This window comes from Ziziphus jujuba, chromosome 12 (genome assembly GCF_031755915.1).
Source record: "Ziziphus jujuba cultivar Dongzao chromosome 12, ASM3175591v1".
NCBI classification, from domain to species: Eukaryota; Viridiplantae; Streptophyta; class Magnoliopsida; order Rosales; family Rhamnaceae; genus Ziziphus; species Ziziphus jujuba.
This window is the reverse complement of record NC_083390.1, coordinates 4,831,920-4,853,339: the sequence shown is the minus strand read 5'-3', so window position 1 is coordinate 4,853,339 and position 21,420 is coordinate 4,831,920. Positions and strand designations below refer to the sequence as shown.

Sequence of the window (21,420 nt, the reverse complement as noted above, 5' to 3'; positions counted from 1 at the left end):
AGTAATAACAAAGAGAAGGCTAAGCTAAGTTATTAGTAATCATGTGCTTTGATTAGATGAAAGTGTAGTGAGAGGGTCCACAAGATTCGAGACCAAAATTTTGTCATTAAAAAAATGTGTCCCCACACGCCAAAAACATAGCCCTCAATCGGTCATATCAAACTTGCTTCGCTTCAGCAAAATTAATTGCAGCCTTCTGATTATTTGCCCCTAGTAATACATATATATATATATATATATATTGTCGCAGGGGACCATTTTTATCGAATTTTGTCCTCTAAGGCTGTGTTTGGCTAGGCATCCAATGTTTATTTTTTGTTTTTATAAAAACCAAAGTTACACATTTTAGATTAGAGTTTACTTAATTTACTGTAATTGCATTTTGGGATTGATAAAGTTTGATTTTTCATGAGCAGACGCCTAAAGCATACAATGTTCCTGGACAATTTTCAAAAAAATGGCTATTTTTCAAGAGTCAAGTTTATTGAATAGAACTTCTAGAAAGAAATGGGACTTTTATTGAGGATTTGAACTTTTCATTCATCAATTGGGACGTGGCAAATACCAATATATATTACAAGAGGTCCAAAATGCTATACAGTCCAATTGACTAGACATTTGCACAATGCATGAAGCTCTTTTTGGGTTTTTTTGTCTTCTGTTTTGTTTTTTATTTTATGGAAAAGCCTTTTTTTTTTTTTTTCTGGTAAATCAAAAGTTGTTGGTGTTGTTGCTTTTATTTATTTATTTATTTTTATTTTTTTAAATTCAGCTAAAAAAAAAAAAATGGGGTCCGTCATTTTTTATAATAATTCCCAGCTCCTACAAAATCAACCAATTTTTTAGCGTCAGTCTTGGGCCTCTTGGGCACCACCTACCTCAAGTCTCAACAATCAAAGCCTTTCCAGTTCTGAGCCACTTCCTATAATGGGCCTAAAAGCCTTAACTAGTCTTAGTTTTTACTGACCCAAAACAGAAACATCCACAAAAAGGTCTGTATACAATAAAACAAAATCTTCGTACCATCACCTCCAATATTATTATTATTATTATTTCTTTATAGCCACCGGGCATTATTCTCCACTAGTCAACACGCATATTAGAGAAGGATAAACCTTCAGCTAAAATCTATGCATCAACATCTATTAATTTATTATTGTTATTATTATTATTAAAGAGTGTATAAATAAATAACTAAATTCATCCAAAAAGCCAAAAAAAAAGTGCGTATAATTAATGTGGAAAAAATTGCTTTGGTCTTTCTTTCGGCCCAAGGTGGCAAAAAGCAAATGTCAAATTTAGGGGCGATGGAAAAAGGCCCAGAAACAAAAAAATTGCGGTTGAGAAAATAATGAAGGCAAGGCAAGGTACGTACAAGAGGGAAAGAGAAGGTATCCCTTTCTTTTCTTCTACTGTGTGTGAAAGGTTTGAAACTCTAAGCATTAAGCAAACAAAACCTGCCATCTTCTCCTCTCTTATTTCTTTATCAACCATCAACTTCTTCTTATTTACCCAAAAAAAAAAAAAAAAAAAACTATCAATTTCTTCCTCCATTTTTTTTTTCTCCTTTTTAAATCCTCTCAACAACTGAATCACCTCTCCATCATTTCCTTTTGTATTACCAAAAAAAAAAAAAAAAAAAAAAAAAGCTACTTCCAACCACTGCCCTCTAACAAAGCCACACTCTTCTTTTTTTAAATCTTTATCATCTTTTTCCTTTTTGGTCTTCCTGTTATTCCTTTTATTCTTCTCCTTTTTTTTTTCTTTTTTTCTTGTTGGTGCATTTTCCATTTTTCTTTTTCTTTGCCGTTTCTCTCAAAGGAACATATGCGGCAAAAACTGGCAAAAAAATCTTCTTTTGGAGAATCTGTTAAGGCCCTTGAAGCTGATATTCAACATGCCAACAACCTGTGAGTTTTCAACCAAAAAAATAAAAATAAAAATAAAAAGTTTTTTTTGTATGCTTTTATTGCTAAAATTCTTTAAAACTAAATGAAACCCATTTTCAATTTGCCGTATTGTTAAATGATGAAATGGGTTATAGATAGTCCGTAATTTTTATTTCTGCGTAATTGAGTTTTCTTGTAATTCAATAGAATCGTGGTAGTTAGATGGTATATTTCGTTATAAGAAGAAGGGTGTGTAGTTGCTTGAATGGTGATGAGTTTTGCAGATGCTTCCTTCAGGCTTCAGGAACATTTTGATGAGAGAGATGTCTCAATCCTATATAATTTATTAATGGCTCCCTTTAAAAAACAGTTTATTTTTGTGGTAATTGGTAGAAACTGGTTTAGTCTCAAGATTGTTTTTTTTTTTTTTTTCAGTGCTTGGTAGGATCTTAAATGAAGTTTATGTTGCATTTACTATTCCTAGCTGGGCATTTGACCAAAAAGACTTGATCTTTTGATTATTGATTGAGTTTTTTGAATGGGGTTTTTTGCAGGGCTGCTGCTGTCCCCAGAGATTATAGTGGGGATTTTATACAGATGAGATTAGCTTACAGCCCATTTGCACCCATTTTCATGTATTTGATTGAATGGATGGATTATAGTTGCACTGATGCACTACCCAGTTATTTAGGCCTTCTACACATACTTATCCACAAGGTATTATTATTTGCTTCATTTCATTGTTATTTTGTTAATCTTATAAAAGTAAGGATTTATTGTTTATGTGTTATATATTCTTTCCTCTTCTCTTCCGCTCTCTAAAGAAACTGAAACCAAGTCTTGCATTAATGCTCAGGTATATGTTGATGGAATGCCATCCCTTTCCTCGAAAGAAAGGAAAGCCAGTCTAAGGGAATTTTATGGTATGTTATTCTCTTCATGATCTTATTTAACAACCAAACCCAATTTCTGTTGGCCTTATATTTATATTCTGATTGTCTTTAACTGGAAAACTGTTTCAGCCGTAATATATCCTTCACTTAGGCAGCTTGAAGGCGAGTTTATCGAACTAGAAGATTTTAATACAAGAAATCAATACCAAGATGTTTTAAGCAAGAAAAGCGGGGAAAACCAGAGGAAGCTTTCTGATAAAGATCCAGAGAGAGATGATGAATGTGGGATATGCATGGAAAACTGCACAAAGATGGTATTGCCCAGCTGTGGGCACTCCATGTGCATCTGCTGCTTCCATGACTGGTACCTTACCTTCAATTTTCCATGTCAGCTTTTTTTCCAATTATTGAAATTTGTATACAGTTGTAGATTGACTGGTGATGACCAGTTGAAAGTATATACTTAGATATTTTCTTGAATTTCAGGAATGCACGATCACAATCCTGCCCTTTTTGCCGCGGAAACTTAACAAAAATTAGCTCTAAAGACTTGTGGGTTCTCACTAGTACCTTTGATGTTATTGATGCAGTAACTCTTGCAAAGGAAAACCTGAGATGTTTCTATCTTTATATTGAAAACCTGCCTATCCTTGTGCCGGACTCGCATGTGGTTGTATATGATTACATGCTCTGACTTACAATAGAAGAACAAATTGGTTGAAACTATACAAAATGCTGACTAACCTCTCGTAAATAGACTGTTATGGGGAAGTTGATTGAATTCGCACCTATGTGGCTCATGGATGGTTGAAGAGCTCATTTATGGTAGCTGTATATACTCAGTTAAAATCCTGGATTGACTGTATCCTGAACTTAACACAGCAGGCGGCTTTGAAGTTTATACATTACCCCAAAGATCAGCCTGCCCAAAAGCAAGGATTATTAGGATTGCAAGTCTGTGGAAACAGTAATATCTAGTGTAAAAATATATAGTAGGTATGCCTGGCATTCAACTCAGCTATTTTAGAACCTGAGTTTGGAATGGAAATGGCAAGAAATTTGCTTGTTTCTGGGATTATGCTTAGTATTTACATTGTATTACTAAAGTCATGATTCAAATAAATAAAAAACCAATATTTTACTGATCATTGTGAATTGGTTTGCTGTTGGAAGCCAACTTCCTTTTACAGTCTTCTTTGTTGAAATACTATTGCATTGTAGTTTTGCTGAGTTTTTATGAACAAATTGACCTTCATGATAAAAATTGATTGTTCTTTTCCCACTTGTGAGAAACGATGGCATTGAGGAAAGATATTGGTTTCGCTATCATCAGAAAAAGATATTGGTTTCGCTATCATCAGAAACTATGGTTGTATCGATTGCAGGTAAGAAGCTATATAACAGGAAATTAAATTTCTTTATGAATGGATTAGAATTATCTAAAACTTCCATTTTCATAGTCACTGACTTACCTAGATTAGAAAATTCAGGTTTTTTGTGCATATATGACAGGATCGTATATCTATTTTGTTGAGCAATACCACGATTTCATCATTAATATTTTAATATCACCTTCAAATTCACTCGCAGTTGTATTTTTGGTTCATAATAACGTTTTGGATACTCCAAAATGCTGCTTACAAAATTTTTTTTGATGCCTACCTTCCCAATGAGTAATATTATTATCCCCATAGTTGTAAGCAAAAAAATGATGCTTTTACCTTAATCTTTGCTGTTTAACTTCATTTGATGTCTTGAATTACCCTGACCGTATCTCTAAGGAACTCTAGGTGTAACCTGGGAAGAAATTCACTTTAAAGCTTAAAACGAAGGTCGCTTTTGGCAACATGCATAAGTACTTTCCTTGAGTTACTACTTTTATGGTTTCTTTTGCAAGTCTTCAATAGGAAGGTACTCCAACAGGATTGATTGGGGTTTCCATGGGCCACGAGAATTTTACTTGGGCCTCTTAACTTAGTTGTTAATGAGGCAAGTCGTACTCCATAAACTCACCAAAGTTTCTTAGTGAGGCAAGTCGTACCATAAACTCACCAAAGTTTATCCGTGTGTTGACTTCGAGTTTGCAAGTCTAAAAAACCCATAAGAACTTTCATGATGTTTTCCGAACATGTTTGCCCTGCATTACATGAGCATTAGTCTCTTATTTACTCCATTAATCTCAAACGGCTATGAAGTTGAGTGAAAGAAGGAATAAAAATATCTAGAAGGCTTCATGCTAATTAAACACCCTCTTAGGCCATAAGTGGGTCTAAAAACTTAGGCTTTGGCTTTGGCATATTCTGGGGAACAAATTGCTTATTGCGTTACTCAGCATCCATAGACCAGTTAGAAGAAAGAGTGGGAAAAAAATATAAAAATTTAGAAATAAAAGGTTAAAGAATAAACAGGTAAAGAACAACAGCTGAAGCATCATAGGAGAGCATAAGGCAGGGCCATATTCTAACTTTTAAATAATTTAATCAAAAAGCATACTCCACTTGAGAGAAGTTGCATGGATGTTAATCCTTCCAAGTTGTTAATCACCAATCATGCCCATTCTCTTTTTAAGTAATAATGCTCCTTGCCATAAAGAATTTGTAAGTGGGCATTTCCTTTTAGAGCCATTTAGTGTCTGATTTTTTTTATTTTTTATTTTTTATTTCCTTCCTTTGAAACCGCTTCTCTACCCCACTCCCAAAAACTATACCTTTAAACCCCTGTTGTTGAGAGTTGAAACCTCCATAAGCATTATCAATAACCCAGAAAAAATAAATGCAAAAATAAAAAATAAAAAATAAAAAATAAATAATTACACCAACATTAGTCTATTAATAATATTAAAGTAGAATGGGTTTGCCACTAATGAGGCTCAAGATGTTCTTGACCCTAAATCAATCCCATTCTTTAGCTCTGGATGTATCACAAAGTGCGCTAGCAAACTTGCTCTTGTTGGTCACGAAACTAAATTTAGTTAGTGATCATTGGCACATTGAAATTAATTCTTTTAACATAGCGTTCAAGAAGTTGCATCTTTATCTGGAACCAATATGGAGAAAATTGTCATATATTTAGCTTAAATTTATTTTTTCTTGTATAAATATGTATTGCTTCAAACAGACAAAGTATTTGTGATTTTTTATTTCTAACTTATAATCAATCCTTCAAACGGTTCTTTTTTTTCTTTTCTTTTTTTTTCTTTTTTTTTTTTAAGGAGTTTTGCATATTTCAATAAAAATCTTATAATTTGGTCAATTTTACGCATGAAACCTTATGTCATTAGACTGGATGTCATATGCTAAGAGGCCTAATTTAGAGTAAATTAGAAACTAGCTAAGAACCTTCTACCTTTTAAAAGTTAAATATTACTTTGCATTTAATATCATGCACTTGATCATTGAAAACCAAAAAAAAAAATTAGTACATAATTTTAACCAATTAAAATTTTGGAATCTCTCTAAAGCTCCATTTTCATGCCTAAAAGGATAAAAATGATCAAGGCGTGAAGATCACGCACCAATAATATGGGGACAGAACATACTGTGTAAAGATTGGTAACTTGACAAGGATGTTTTGTCCCTCGTTGATTGGAATTTTGTTCTTGGACACTTTTTTATGGTTCCAATAAGTATACCTGCTGAAAAAAGGAAGGAGGAAATTCTTAATTAGGCTGCAGTTTTGGCCTTTTGAGTCACATTGACAATCCATTTTCAATAAAATATTTAGCTGAAAAAAATTAACCACCCCTAAGTACACAAGTATTGCTTTTTAAATTAATATGAATTATTGAGCATCAAGGACAATAAAAAGGTTTTTCATGCTTCCATCCACTTCTATTATTTAAAGGTTTATTTGAAGGATTGGAAAAATGGGTGATTAGGATAAAGTCCATGAGCTTGAGCAAATGCCATGCATGTATTGTTTGGAGGTCAAAAAAGAGGGTTTGATTATGTGTAATAAAATTAAAAATTTGGTTTTTGCATTAATGGAGTTTCATTTTATCAATCCAAATTCAGATGGTTTTGACTTTCATACATCACTACTCTTCTTCGAACAACTTTCATTCTTGCCTCTCTAATGCATTCCACGTGCCCTTCACCAAACTTTTCACCCATATGTAATTCAGTTTTGTCTCATTTTTCACTTGTGGTCAACAACCAAAAATATAAAATATCTAAAAAATAATTATTTAGCATTTACTTTTTCTTTATTCTCCTTATGTGTGGAGGTGTCCTTCACATGTAGGCCGATCATGTTATGAGTTCAATTCGATCTTTATATATGTTTTTTTATTTTTTAATGAAAATTTTTAAATTTTGAATTAAAAGATTATGTTTGGTATTTTTTTTCTTATTTATTTTGGTAGAAACCCAATTCGATCTTTATATATGTTTTTTTATTTTTTAATGAAAATTTTTAAATTTTGAATTAAAAGATTATGTTTGGTATTTTTTTTCTTATTTATTTTGGTAGAAACCATATTTTTTTTTTAAAGATTAAACTGTTAGAAGATAAGTCATTATTATCTTTATATATTATCTCAACACTTTGTTATACCATTTTTGACCTTTTTCTCTTTTTTCATTTCGATATTGGAGTTTCAATTCATTAACTAGAAATATCTTCAAGAATAATTCCTATGGTTAAAATCATCTTTACTAGTTAAGCCAAAAAAAAAAAAAAAACAATCTTCTTTATTAGACTTTTGTTTTCATAAGCATAAAAAAACTAGATCATAAGCATACATATGACAAATTATATTTGCACCACCTTACTTTTATTAGTTAAAAACTAATAATTTCAGACATGCATAGCTCGTCTAAAATTTTGTCTTCTTTTTTTTTTTTTTTTTTAATAATATCTCGAAAAATAATGTTGTCACATCATATTTGTCCCTTGAAAATGAACCCAAAAAAACAAAAAAAAGGGCGCAAACTGTATAACAAAAATATAATATGCCTGCCATATTGTTGCCACCAGTCTTCTTTTTTGATAAATTTGTTGCCACGAGTCTTCAAAACCATTTTGATTGCCTTTTTCTCATAATTATAAGATTGGATGAATTTATAGTAAATTTCCTAATTTGGTCATAAAGTTGAAAGCTAATGATCAAGCTTTTGAAGGAAAAGTGATGAATGTTGTACAATATGGTACCCAATAAAGAACATATAACAAAAAGATAGCTGGTCCTCCATCTCTTAATTGGATCTTGCACTTTGCTCCAGATCCAATAAACCCACCAGCCCAAACCTTTTTTTCATTGTTTTTTTCAACCAACTTGGAATGCTTTCAAGTAAAGTGAGAGGTAAAAAATGCTCTGTGTCAAAAAATACTTGGGAGATCAGATTGCTTCAGTAAGCTACCTAAATAGATGCTTTTTATTCATTCAAACATTCCTTCACAACCTTTTTCTCTCCCTAACTTTTGAGTCTACCTATTTATTTGATTTTAACCCAAGATTCTACCTCCACATCGGAAAGTAATTGCAACCCAGGTTTTTGTTCTTTTTTTTCTTTTTTTTCCCACTCATTTTTAGCCGAAAAGATTACCATTCTCTCTCTCTCTCTCTCTCTCTCTCTCTCTCTCTATATATATATATATATATATATTTATATTATTTTATTGTAAAAACCTTTTCTTTAACATTTCTTTGATGGTGAAAAAATAACCCACAGAAGGAAAATGTGACAAACCGAAAGGTTGTTAAAGGCTGGCGTTGTGTACAGTGACAGTTAGCTATCCGGCGCCAATATTCTCTGTCTGATTCTTCTCTCAACGCTTCTCTTAAAACCCAAACCAACCCATTTTTTTCAAAAACTCAAGGGACACACTCTAGAAGTATAGTCTTAAATCTGCTCCGAGTTCACCCCATCACTTCAATTTCCCATCTTCATCATGGAGAATGGTTTCTCTTCCCCAAGAAACAACGATACTTTTCCGGCTGGTCTTCGTGTTCTCGTTGTTGATGATGATCCAACTTGGCTTAAGATTTTAGAGAAGATGCTCAAAAAGTGCTCTTATGAAGGTTATCTTATACACACACACGTACACACACAAGCTATAAACTTTGCCACTGCTTTTTTGTTGTACTGAATTATTCCTTGTGTTTTCTTCTCCTTTATTTCCTGTTTTAGAATTTACTTAATTCTATTGCTATAATTGTTGATTCTGAGGTGGGTTTGTTGAGTTATGGTTAATTTGAACTATTTTTGTGAAAATGGTATGTGGGTATTGCTTCATTTCTATTTTTGGTTCTTATTATATTATAAATTTTCTTCAGGAAAGTTCATCTAGGTACTTTGTGTTTCACCCAAAAAAAATCTTGGTACTTTATGAGATAGAATTTATGCACATGGTTTAAGTCCTAGATTAAGACAATATCTCATGTTCAAGAGTGAAAATGGAACGTAAAGTTGGTCTGAAGATGATCACAATGTTGTTTCTGTGAGTTAATGCTGCGTTTGCTTTTGAATTTCTCTCTCTCTCTCTCTCTCTCTCTCTCTCTCTCTCTCTCTCTCTCTGTTTTCGTCTTACTTGACAACTTTACAGTATGGGTTCTTGTCCTAGAAAGGTAAATAGGTTCTTGAAGTGCACGACTTTTTCAGAAGCTAAAGCTCAGGCTTCATTTATTGGTGAACTTTGATTATCAAATAGGCCAGGTTCATAAGAATACATGACCGCCGTTATTAATTAGATGGGCGTCCTAAAATGTTTCAGTTCTGATGATTGTTGATCCATTACCACTCACAGTCAGACCCATATTGGGTTCATTTTTACTGGCTAGTAAGCTGGAGGATAATTACTATACATGAGTCATATAGCAGTACTTCGAAAGTGTTGCTTTTGTCAATTTGCAGTTGTTAAGAATGATTGATCAGATCCAGTGTAATTTCACCCAAAAAACGATAAAACGATGGTTGTTTCCCGTAGAAAATAAACCGAGCTTATATTTGTGCTGAATGCTTAGCTCAATAATAGTTACTCAAGCTGCTTTACCTTCAATTGAATTTGAGCTTAACCTTGAGTCTAGGCTGTTTTAACGGCAAACTGAAGCAAATGAAGATATGTTATTTTTTTAAGAGATGGGAACATAAAGATATTAACGAGGGAGAATAACACTAGCTCTAGTTTTCTGTGGAATATGATTGTGACCTCTTGTTGAGCTAATAGCCAACTTATTGGTTGGGAAATAAAGAAACCTAGTATGGTTGAGAAGAAATAGTTGCATATTTTTATTTCCTGCTAATCAGATTTCGAGATAGGGATAATTGTATGCATCTCATAAAAATGTTTCATTCTAACTGGAACTGAATATATGTAACACAAGGATAGTGAAGAAAATAAGTTGGCTCAAGAAGCAGCATGCAGTCAGCAAAACATACATAAACCAACTCAAACCTGGCCACCCTAGTGTGAGATTAGTTCAATGAGTCTGAGATATTGCAGAATGCATTATAAGTTCTTTGCAACCATAGTATAGGCTTCACAAATGTAGCATTCAATATTCTTCTATTTGGGGTAGTACCTCTGATGATGCAAAAAACTTCATTCAATCTAACCATCTATTATGACCTTTCAAGCTGTTACCTTTCTCTTTAAGAAAGCAGTTGTCTAAATAAACCCTATTTCTCTTACCATGTTGTTGATGTAAACAAATTTCTTCGCTGCTACAGCAAATGGGTGTAATCTTTCTCTGGTATTCTTTCAATACATGTTCTGTACTTGTTATTGAAACTACTTGTTTGTATTGATTGATCTTTTACATTTATGGAATCTAAAAGTGGTGTATTTATTTTTTCCGGTCTTCATACAATACTGGAATTTAGCAATGAATGAGTAGTTGTTAGAGCACTTTTAGCTTCTGTCTAATTATTTACAAGATGTTTTATCCTGTCTGAAGATTTATTTTCAGCTTTTCAACCTGCTTTACACTGAAAATGCAAGTGTTCTCTCATTTTTGACATCTTTCTCCCATTTGTGTGTCACAGTGACTACATGTGGTTTAGCAAGAGATGCTTTAAGTTTGCTTAGGGAACGGAAAGATGGATATGATATTGTGATCAGCGATGTAAACATGCCAGACATGGACGGATTCAAACTTCTCGAGCATGTTGGGCTTGAGATGGATCTTCCTGTCATTAGTGAGTTTTCTGCTATTAGCCAAGATGCTTAGTCTTAAATGCCTAATATTTTTTCTAACTAAATTTTATGACAAATTTTTCTTTATTTGTTAAGTGATGTCCGTTGATGGTGAAACGAGTCGAGTGATGAAAGGTGTTCAACACGGCGCCTGTGATTATCTCCTTAAGCCTATAAGAATGAAAGAACTGCGGAATATATGGCAACATGTCTTCAGAAAGAAGATACATGAGATAAGAGATATGGAAAGTCATGAAAGCATAGACGCTGTTCAAATGATGAGAAATGGTACAGATCATTCTGATGATGTGCAGTTCCTTAGTATGGAAGACCTGACTTCGGTGAAGAAAAGAAAAGATATTGAGAACAAGCATGATGACAAAGACTTTAGTGATACTTCTTCTACAAAAAAAGCTAGGGTAGTATGGTCTGTTGATCTCCATCAGAAGTTTGTAAAGGCAGTTAATCAGATTGGATTCGACAGTAAGTCTATTTAATTATTTCTGAAGCTTGGTCCTCAATCATGATAAAGAAGAAATCTTGATAAATATCATGCCATATATAAAATGCATGTTTTCCATTTATATTGTTTTTAATGATATAGCCACCATCTTTATTATGCTTCTACAGAGCGATGATGTCTAATGTCTGTTTGGCAGAAGTTGGTCCCAAGAAAATACTCGACCTGATGAATGTGCCGTGGTTGACAAGAGAAAATGTTGCTAGCCACTTGCAGGTAGACATCTCACTAAAGTGTTGATCCTAATAACAGCTAACTATATGTTTTGCATGTGATGAGGATTCTCATTCTGAAGTTTTCACCTTTGCAGAAGTATCGCCTCTACTTGAGTAGGCTACAAAAGGAAAAGGAGAATGATCTGAAATCTTCTTTTGTAGCAATGAAGCATAATGATCCTAAAGATCCTCAAGGAAGCTTTGGCCTTCAGAACTTAATGAACACACACCAAAATGATGTTGTAAATGGTGGTTACAAATTTTCTGTCAATAATGTACTAGTTCAGAATGTGGATCCTACCAACCATGAAAGTGAAAGCATTGTTTCAGAGCCAACAACAGAACCTAAGAGAGCCTCAGCCAGTCGCCTTCCTGACCCTCTCAAGACCAAGAATTCACAAATGGTCTTCAACCATTCTTTTGCCCCACTGGAATCTGAAGTGAACCTCACAGCATTTGGTTCCACGATTCCAACAAATTATTCTTGGAGTGAAGTTCCTGATATCCAATTTAAGCAAGAACATAAGCCACTTATACAGCCAGAGAATGGGTTCAGCAAGCTGCCAGTTCTTGATCCTCCGCCTCACATCCATGTTGATCAACTTCAATCTATTCCATCCATTAGTTCGAAGCCCACTACGATAGAGAGAGGCATTACTGGACCCATTAAGAGTAAACCTCAGAATATTGAGTATGGAAGCAATCAAGTGAACTGTGTAAGCTCGACAGTAAGTACAATTGACTCTTTTCAGATTAGACCAGATATGGCAAATCATCAACCTCTGGAACCCATTTACACTAATTCATCAAGCATGAAAACTCAAATCTTCAACCTGAGTTGCCTTACTGACTTGGAATCAACCCAGAGAACGCAAACCTTGGGAAATGGGTCACCGTATGTCTCTTTCGATGATGAGTTGCCAGTTTTGTTTCAAAACGATTGTTATGGCATGAATCTTGGACTTCATAATGTAGAATTTTCAGAGTACAATGCTGCTGGGCTCATCAATGAAGTTCCTAGTCACCTGTGTGATTCACTGAGGATTGGCTACGAGTATCCATGTGACCCAACGGAATACTCTGTAATAGATCAAGGATTATTCATTCATAGCATGACATGATCCTGCACTTCCCAATCCTTTTTGCACATCTTCAATGAAGAATGATGTTTTGCTATTCTGTTTCCTAGACCCGTAAAGACCAGTATTCGAGCGGAGAGAGTCAAGTTAATGGATTTGGGACACTGTTTCTCTAACCTGTTATTTGGCTGTTGGAATGTGTATAAATAGGAGTGATGGCAAACATTAATAAGCTTGCTTTTATTATATGACAGCCATTATAGGATCTGCATTAGATTTCTTGTATCTGTTCGTGTGTAGGAAAAGTATGCCACTGGAGAGTGTTATTATAGCAGGGTATTAAAATGGGCGTTTCTTCCATTAATCCTGAAGTAAATTAACTGCAAAAAATCAGGGTGCTTTTTTTTTAATTTATTTATTATTATTACTGTTATTCTCTGTCTCTTTCTCTCTCTCTCTCATAATGGAAACACAATTAGAATCATGGATAACTGGAACATGATCATGGTATTGCAAGATACATTAACATTCAAATACCACCTAAGGGAGAAAAACATGATGCTTGGCATGGAAACAGAGTTTTGGATCACCAAAAATTATAAATTTGTTTTATTGCAAAGTTGTACTCTTTTTTTGTTTGGAAATGTTGCAAAGTAGTATTCATAGTTTAAAATTTCGAAATTTATTACGAAACTTCTAATTTTTTTTTAAATACATTAAAAAAAATTAAATTTTTAACAGAAATGGATATAATTTTCATAATATCCATCAAAATTTTTTAGCCATCATAATATTCACATTAAATCCTTTACAATTTGATTAAAAAATCTATAATTTCATGGAAATTTTCAAAATTTTCATAAATTTTTATAGAAATTTTTGAAATACCTATAATTTTTTTGTTAAATTTTTTTATCAAAAATTTTTAAAAATATTATTGATGTCTAATAAAACTTTTTGTTAAATTAATATTATTGATTTTTTTTTCACTTTTAATTGTCTTTCAATAACTAAGTAAATAAAAAATAAAAAAATTTACATTTAATAAACAATGTCCAAAGTTATATTAAACAAATCTACCAATCATACTTTTAGAGAAAATTAGTATCACAAGTTACAAGTTTATTTATCAATTATTATTTTTTTTTACAGTAATAAATTTAATATTAATATAAATATTATAAAGTAGATAAAAATTAGAACATAGATAAAAATTGAAAGATAGACAAGGAATATATTCTATACAAACTTAACTAGCAAATATTAATATCGATAGTATATTAACAATTACGTACAAAATTATCAAAAGATATATTTTTTAACAATTATTTCTTATATTTTATATTTTATATGAGAATAAATAAGATATAAACAATTCTCAACCACCAATGGATTTTTATAGTATTAAAATAATATTTATAAAATATAATAAAATTATAATAATTATTCTATATATCTTAATTAATAAATAATTTTATTAAATTTGTATTTTTTGCATATATTTTTTTATTAATAATAGTATGTTTTTAATTTTTAACATTTATTTTAAATTAATTAATTAAAAAAATATAATATTTATTTAATATTTTTACAATTTTAATAGTTAATTTGATAATTAATTAATTAAACAAGTTAATTTTAAAATTTTTAAAATTCTTACTGTCTTGAGAGAGAATTCCATTTCCGATTTGCCGTTAATCCTCCAGCAACTGACTAGCTAAGTAGTGATTTAGTCCTGTGTGATATATATACATGTCAGAGACAGCATTTATGAAAGTACTAAGCAGTATGTTGAACAGAAAGCATGATACCTTTTATCTACAGTCTTCAGGACTACAGAAGATCTCTTAGTACCCGATAACAGATGCCTGAAGCTGGCACATAAAACTCTTATTAGATCTCAAATAAACCATTCCTCCAGTGAAAATAACACTATGGTATCTCATATAGTGTGCATATTGACAAACATGTAGACAAAAGAAGAAAAATTAATGGAAGGAATGTGAGTGAACAAAGTACATAAGCCTGGTTATTGTTTTAAGAGGACTAGAAATATTCTTGGACATGTTGAGTGAAGTTGTAGAAATTCTTTAGTTTCCGAACTTTTGTGTAGCATATGAAGTTGTACTGGTATCAACAAAGTGAGAAGAGAATTGAACGGACTTTTGGAGTGATTTGACACTTCATTTCTTCTGTCAATTGAGTCTTGCGCAGTTTTCTTGCTTTATTTGAAGCAATAACGTTCGATTGTTTGGACGAAGATAACGAGACCTTGGATGGTCTGTTTTGAGTTTATATCTTTGTGGAAGAGTTGGCCAACCATTTTCTTGCTTGTCAAAGCTAAAATCTTATTTTCCTGACCAGCAGTTTCCTGCAGTAACAATGAATTAATAACAACTGAACTAATAAAAATACAATCAACATGATACCCAAACAATGGAGAGGTACAATAGGGATGAAAAATAGGCAAGCTAGAAATTTTACCTTATTATCTATCCTCTCTTCTATATATGCTACAATCTTGTGTTGGTCTTCCTTACTTAAAAACTGATTAGAAGTTTCAAGTTTCAACCTTGTTACCCACAATGCTCCTTTAACCTTAATAGCATCCCATTCATTATTAACTATCTTCTCTTCTTCTTTATAGCAACATTCTCGTTATGGACTTCCTTAGTTACAAACTGATTGGATACTTCAACCTCGTAGGAATTTTCCAAATCAAATACCTTCCTGAATTATCACCTTCAACCTTGGGAAAAATATAATTCATTACTATCTTCTCTCCTATGTCGGCTACAATTTTTTCATGGACTTCCTTATTAACAAACTGATTAGAAATCTCAACCTTGTTAGAATCCTCCAAGCTAATAACTTCTTATTGTAATGTGTTTCAAAAACATTTAAAATTTCCATCAGTATCAAATTTTGAACCTTGGATAGTTAAGCGATTTTCTTTCTCATCAGCTGTCATAGAGGAATTTAGAGAAAGAGGAGAGACTTCGAGTGATTTTGATTCTTAAAATTTGAAAAATACGGAAATGAGGAGAAGATAACTATTTAGGATATTTATAGTTTGGCTCAAGCAAGGTTTGCATTGGGAATTGCATCGTGGATGGATAATATATAAGGGTATTTATACATACAAAAAAATAAATAAAAAATGACTGTTTGGCTTATGTATATGGTCGGGCTGGGGCCCCAAGGAAAAGTTAAAAGTTAACACAGACATGACTAATTATATATCATTAGTCATTCTCATATTCAAGATTCGGAGTTATAAAAAAAAAAAAAAAAAAATACTTAAGCTTGCTTTTACTATATTGCAGCAAGTAAAGGATCTCGTATCTGTTGGCGTGTAGGAAAAGCAAGGTTATAGCAGGGTTTGAAAATGGGCGTTTCCTTTCACCGTGGAAAATCAAGGTGCATTTCCTTTCAGTGTGGAAAATCATGGTTATAGCATGGTTATACTCATTAGTCTTTCTTTACTTTTTTGGTAATATTGCAAGCTACAGTATCATTCAGATACTACTTAAGGGATACAAAAATGATGCTTGGCATGGAAACAGAGTTCTGGATCACAAAATATAATAAAATTTGTTTTATTGAAAAGTCCTATTATTATTATTATTATTATTATTATTTTTGGTAATATTGCAAAGTCGTATTCAGTTACCAGTACACGATACAAAATCTTTACAGGATTTACTCCAGAATACATCTTAATGCCATAACTGGTAACATCCTAAATATTTCCGCAAAGAAATATAAATCCTACAAAATTTTCTAGTACAGTAAGTAGAAAGGCAGGCCACAACACAAATCACATACTCCCCTAGATACAGAAGTAGCTTCTAGGTGGTGATTGGTTAATTAACATTTCGAAAAAAAAAAAAAAAAATTTCTCTACATCATCCCAATATGCTTCAACTCTGGATATTGGGAGAGGCATTCTCATGTGCATTCTTCAGCAAACGAGAGGTGGCTGACCTATTTGTACTCTGTTTATTTTTCTCCACAACACACTTGGGACTTTTGGCATTGACTGAAGGCCGAGAACTTGAATCCGGGACCTTGCTGTAAGTGGATTTCCTACCAAGCTTCGGTGATCGAGGCCGTGTCAAAGGAATCTGCATTACATGTGATAGTAAAAAATAAAAAAAATGATGAACAGAAAACAACAAAATGGCATAAAATAAAAAGTTTAAGTCTAGTGATAGGAGAAAACAAATTACGTCCCTGAAACTACAAAGAAAATACTACCAAAAAACAGTGGCTAAACAAACAATAGGGCATGCCCATCTAAGAACTCTGCCTCTATAATAAATTTGCAGCGGGGACTTTATAAAAAGAAAAAGCATTTACTACAATTTCAATACAGGATTTATCCAATTAGAGTGACATAGCATTTTAAATAAATGAGCTTAGAGATAATTAAGTACCTTCTTCATGTGATTGCTGGGCAAGTGTGATCCAGAACACATATCTTCATCTGGTCTGGCTTTTAATCCGGTGCTCTGCCTCATTTTCTTAACATCCTACACTTGTTTTTCGGGCATAAGTTTGTATAGAGCAAGTAATAATTATGCATCAAAGCAATTATCAAAAGAACCATTTGCTAATTTTCACACATTTTAAACCATATCAATTTCATACTTAAGTACGATTAATACCAACCTGCACTCTTGTTTCCAGGTGCTTATTTTCAGCCTCCTCTGCAATTTTTTTCTCTTCAAGCTTCTGAAAGAACTGGAATGACAAATAATGACCAAAAAATGGGCTTATTGTCACAGCATGAGACAGAGTCAAATGAAAGCAACAACATGATTTAATCTTGCCTCTTTACGCTTTGCCGCTCTTTCTTCACTCCTGAAGCTAAAAGGAGAGCATGTCATAGAAGATCGTATTTTACTTCCATTTCCACTAGGATATTTCAAGTAGCTGCCAAAGAAAAAAAGTTTTTTAGTGATGATCATGAGTTTCTGTCTAGAAATGCTGGCAATATATCTCTGCAATCAACTATTACTTTCAATCCAAATTGGAAAATGGAACTGGAAAAAGAAATTTACAAATGACATATGTGGAGCTCTATAATATTATGACTTTATAAACTAACTCATATATTAGTCAAGTATACGAATCAATCAAGCCTCAATTTTCCTTAAGCAACTAGTTGCTGAAAACCAAACTTTTCATAGCAATGGCAGAATCAATTTAGAGAGATCCAAGGGTTACTGAGAAAAACATATACTCAGGAAGCAAAATTCTTACTCTGTTGAGAGAGATTTCCATTTCTGATCTGCTGTTAATCCTCCAGCAACTGACTTGCTAAGTAGTGATTTAGACCTGTATGATACATATATATATATATATATATCAGAGAGAGCATTTATAAAAGTGCTAATGGAACAGCTAGTTAGAAAGTTTTAATAGTCTCTGATAATTAAATAATATGTTGAATAGAAAGTATGACACCTTTTATCTTCAGTCTGTATGTCTACAGAAGGTCTCTTCAGTACCCTGCTAACAGATGCCTGAAGCTGGCCCATAAAGCTCTTGTTAGCTCTCAAATAAATCATCTCCAATGAAAATAAATGATCTCATATATATGCATATTGACAAAACAGCAGACGAAAGAAGAATAATGAATAAGAGGAATGTGAGTAAAATAAGTACATACCCCGGTTATTGCTTTAAGAGGACTTGAAGTACTCTTGGACATGTTTAGTGAAGTTGTAGAGATTCTTGAGTTTCCGAACTTTCGTATAGCAGATGAAGTTGTATTGCTTTCAACAAAGTGAGAAGAAAACTGAACAGACTTTTGGAATGATTTGACACTTGATTTCTTTTTGTCCATAGGGTCTTCCACAGATTTCTTACTCCTAGGAGCAATACTGTTCGATTGTTTGCGCAAAGATAACAAGACCTTGGATGGTCTATTGTGAGTTGATATCTTTGAGGAAGAGTTGGCCAATCTTTTCTTGCTCGTCAAAGATAAAAACCCATTCTCCTGACCAGCAGTTTCCTGCAGTAACCAATGTATTAATAACAACTGAAGAACAAACAAAATAGAATCAACATTATACCCAAACAAATGGAGAGGTACAAGAGGGCATGAAAAATAGGAAAGCTATGAATTCTACCTTCTTAAGTATCTTCTCTTCTGTGTTGGCTACAATTCTCTGATGCTTTTCCTTACTTATAAACTTATTAGAAGTTTCAACCTCGTTAGGATTCTCCAAATCAATACCTTCCTGTATTACTACCTCTGTTCCTTCAACCTTAGCAACATCCCATTCATTATCAGCAATCTTGTTATGGACTTCCTTATTTACAAACTGATTAGAAATTTCAACCTGGTTAGAATTTTCCAAATTAATACCTTCCTGAATTATCATCTCTGCTCCATCATTCTTGGGAACATCGAACTCATTATTAACAATCTTCTCTTCTATGTTCGCTAAAATTTTGTCATGGTCTTCCTCATTTACAAACTGATTAGAAATCTCAACCTTGTTATAATTCTCCAAACTAAAACCTTCTGGAGCTACCATCTCCGCTCCTTCAGCCACGTCAACATCCAAGTCATTCCTCTCAACGTTTGAGTTGCACTCACTCATATTGGCTGGGTAAACTACCTTATCATTTGGATCATCTTTCTCCAATTGTCCATCCACATGATTCTCTCCATTTGCCAAATCCGAGTCTGGCAAAAAGTTATTGCAACTTCTGTTATTAGTCACCGACCCCAAAACATTACTAGCGACAGCACTTACAGTCTCACTTAAAGCTGCCGCTCTTTCAGCGGCTTTCTTCTTGTAATGTGCTTCAAAATAAGCTTTCTTTTGAGCAACAGAACCTGGTTTGGAGAACCTCTCAACTTCTTCTAAGTAGCGATTATGGGAAAATGCCGACCATTTCTCCCAAGCCAAGGGTTCTGTCATAAATCTACCAAACGAGACAGACTCTCCCAGTGCATGAAAGGGGTCGCCCTGCAATTAAAATCACATCAAACTTTCTTAGCAAGATCATAATAGAGAATCTAAAAAAGTGAGGATCAGTATCAAGTATATGATAATGAAAGCTTCTTGGAAAATCAAGTACTAAAATATATAATAAAAGTCAATCAAAAATAAAAAACTGCATAGGTCTTAACAAGACAAATGAGAGAGAACCCATGATACAATAACCTATCAAGTTGGTCACAGCAGAAATCCTAAAAAATGTGATGCAGAATTTCAGAAGTTCATGACTTTAACAGAGGTACTATACCATTGGCCAATCAAAAATTGAACATGCGAGAACCCCAAACATCAGTGGGCAGGAATGATAAAATCATATACACAAAGACAAATAGAAAGCCAAGGAAATAGTCCTCTTGGTTCTTCTGTCTAATATAAGAAATAAAAAGAACGTAAAGCTGGGACTTTTGTTCCATGGAGGATAATAAATCTCTCATCTCACTATGCTATGTCCCATCTCCCATCTCTCTCTCTCTCTCTCTCTCTCTCTCTCTCTCTCTCTCTCTGCCATGGCAAAATTAAGGGATTAAAGAATACCCACCACCGCCCAAGCAATAACAGGACGCGCAGTTTCGTTCCTAACAAACCCATATAGAAATAGCAGAAAAGCTTAGGAAGCTTACAACCACCATTTCAATCCTCACCCATTTCTTACTTATTTTCCCACAATCTCTCACCACCAAAACCAACCCTAGGCCCAAAATAGGAAAAAAGGCATAAAATCAAGGTAGCTTAATCAAGACCCTATTAAAGATTTCTAAGAAGTAACAAAAACCCATTAACTGAAAACCTGTGAAAAGCCAAGAAAGGTAAAATTTTCAAAATACCCAGTTGAAAGACTAACCTGTTTGGCTTCACGCGAACTCTCAGAAGGATGAGAGAACGATCTCACAAGACAGGCTGATTCACCCATCTCCTATAACTTCCTACAAAGAATAGCACGGTAACTTTTTTCTTTTTTTTTTTCCCTCTGTGTTTCTCAGACGCTCTGCTTTCTTCTATGCAAGCTCTTGAATGGCTCCGTTTCAATATATATTTGGCTTCCACACTTGGAAAAATCAGAGGCTCCCTCTTGGGTCCATTTCAAGGAATTGACAGAAACACAAAGAAGAATCTTTTTCTGTATGTGGGTTTTTCTGCCTCGACTTTCAAAAATCCCAAGTACGTTTCTTTTTCAATTATCTTGGATAGCTATCTCTCTCTCTTTCTCCAAGGAAATTTTTGCAACCACGAAAGAAAAATATGAAACTCTTTTATGGACTGAGGGTTTTGTGACTTGCGAGACCGTGCTGGGTCCCATAAATCATAATTTCGAATTTAAAAAAGGCTTTTATCCCAACGTCTAGTTTTTTCCTTTTGAGCTTTCAATGGAACACAGCCACACACACACACACACATGGCTGTGATTTATATATGAAAAGAATATACGTGGATTTCTTTGGATGCAGATGCAGAGAATCTCTAAACTTTTTCTTTATAATTTATTTATTTAATTGGTAATTTTTTTAATTTTAAACCAGAAAAATAAGGCAGGGACAGACAAATGTATTGCAATTATTGAGATTTTCCAACGGCTTTTGTCTCCATAAGAAAGGTTGTTCTGGACCCACCCTTTTAAGGCCAAATCTTTCTTCAAGTTGCTGCGAAGATTTCTGCAAAGCCTACAAGA

General features: G+C 33.3%; 3 protein-coding genes across 5 annotated transcripts; 2 read left to right on the top strand and 1 right to left on the bottom strand.

Moving 5' to 3' along the window:
- Positions 1-1,385: 1,385 nt before the first annotated feature.
- Positions 1,386-3,937, top strand: LOC107428473 (E3 ubiquitin-protein ligase AIRP2). Its single transcript, XM_016039008.4, has 5 exons — positions 1,386-1,910; positions 2,444-2,606; positions 2,746-2,812; positions 2,912-3,146; positions 3,269-3,937. The coding sequence occupies exons 1-5, from the start codon at positions 1,828-1,830 to the stop codon at positions 3,474-3,476; spliced, it is 756 nt and encodes a 251-aa protein (XP_015894494.1). The 5' UTR covers positions 1,386-1,827; the 3' UTR covers positions 3,477-3,937.
- A 4,448-nt stretch (positions 3,938-8,385) lies between these two features.
- On the top strand, positions 8,386-13,165 carry LOC107428463 (two-component response regulator ARR11). The gene is made up of 5 exons (XM_016038994.4): positions 8,386-8,804; positions 10,768-10,920; positions 11,015-11,401; positions 11,578-11,654; positions 11,749-13,165. The coding sequence occupies exons 1-5, from the start codon at positions 8,675-8,677 to the stop codon at positions 12,772-12,774; spliced, it is 1,773 nt and encodes a 590-aa protein (XP_015894480.1). The 5' UTR covers positions 8,386-8,674; the 3' UTR covers positions 12,775-13,165.
- A 3,257-nt stretch (positions 13,166-16,422) lies between these two features.
- LOC107428493 (protein WVD2-like 3) lies at positions 16,423-21,050 on the bottom strand. 3 transcript variants are annotated; one of them, XM_048463184.2, is made up of 9 exons: positions 20,596-21,050; positions 18,873-19,721; positions 18,410-18,754; positions 18,205-18,263; positions 18,001-18,075; positions 17,568-17,670; positions 17,407-17,478; positions 17,172-17,267; positions 16,423-16,859 (listed from the first exon to the last, which is right to left on the bottom strand). In XM_048463184.2, the coding sequence occupies exons 1-9, from the start codon at positions 20,662-20,664 to the stop codon at positions 16,656-16,658; spliced, it is 1,872 nt and encodes a 623-aa protein (XP_048319141.2). In that variant the 5' UTR covers positions 20,665-21,050; the 3' UTR covers positions 16,423-16,655. The 3 variants fall into 3 exon arrangements, with proteins under 3 accessions (XP_048319141.2, XP_048319140.2, XP_060669711.1); XM_048463183.2 differs by having other exon boundaries at positions 18,205-18,269; positions 20,596-21,046; XM_060813728.1 differs by lacking the exon at positions 20,596-21,050 and adding an exon at positions 20,002-20,109 and having other exon boundaries at positions 18,205-18,269.
- Positions 21,051-21,420: the final 370 nt, after the last annotated feature.

What these genes read in the sequence shown, in the direction of transcription:
- LOC107428473 (XM_016039008.4), top strand. Translation starts at nt 1,828, where the DNA reads ATGCGGCAAAAACTGGCAAAAAAATCTTCTTTTGGAGAATCTGTTAAG. An exon ending in CAGTCTAAGGGAATTTTATG is followed by an intron (nt 2,813 to 2,911) that starts GTATGTTATTCT and finishes AAACTGTTTCAG; the next exon opens with CCGTAATATATCCTTCACTT. An exon ending in ATCTGCTGCTTCCATGACTG is followed by an intron (nt 3,147 to 3,268) that starts GTACCTTACCTT and finishes CTTGAATTTCAG; the next exon opens with GAATGCACGATCACAATCCT.
- LOC107428463 (XM_016038994.4), top strand. Translation starts at nt 8,675, where the DNA reads ATGGAGAATGGTTTCTCTTCCCCAAGAAACAACGATACTTTTCCGGCT. An exon ending in GATGGATCTTCCTGTCATTA is followed by an intron (nt 10,921 to 11,014) that starts GTGAGTTTTCTG and finishes TTATTTGTTAAG; the next exon opens with TGATGTCCGTTGATGGTGAA. An exon ending in ATGTTGCTAGCCACTTGCAG is followed by an intron (nt 11,655 to 11,748) that starts GTAGACATCTCA and finishes TCACCTTTGCAG; the next exon opens with AAGTATCGCCTCTACTTGAG.
- LOC107428493 (XM_048463183.2), bottom strand. Translation starts at nt 20,664, where the DNA reads ATGGGTGAATCAGCCTGTCTTGTGAGATCGTTCTCTCATCCTTCTGAG. An exon ending in GAGCGGCAAAGCGTAAAGAG is followed by an intron (nt 17,479 to 17,567) that starts GCAAGATTAAAT and finishes TTGTCATTCCAG; the next exon opens with TTCTTTCAGAAGCTTGAAGA. An exon ending in ACCTGGAAACAAGAGTGCAG is followed by an intron (nt 17,268 to 17,406) that starts GTTGGTATTAAT and finishes AAACAAGTGTAG; the next exon opens with GATGTTAAGAAAATGAGGCA.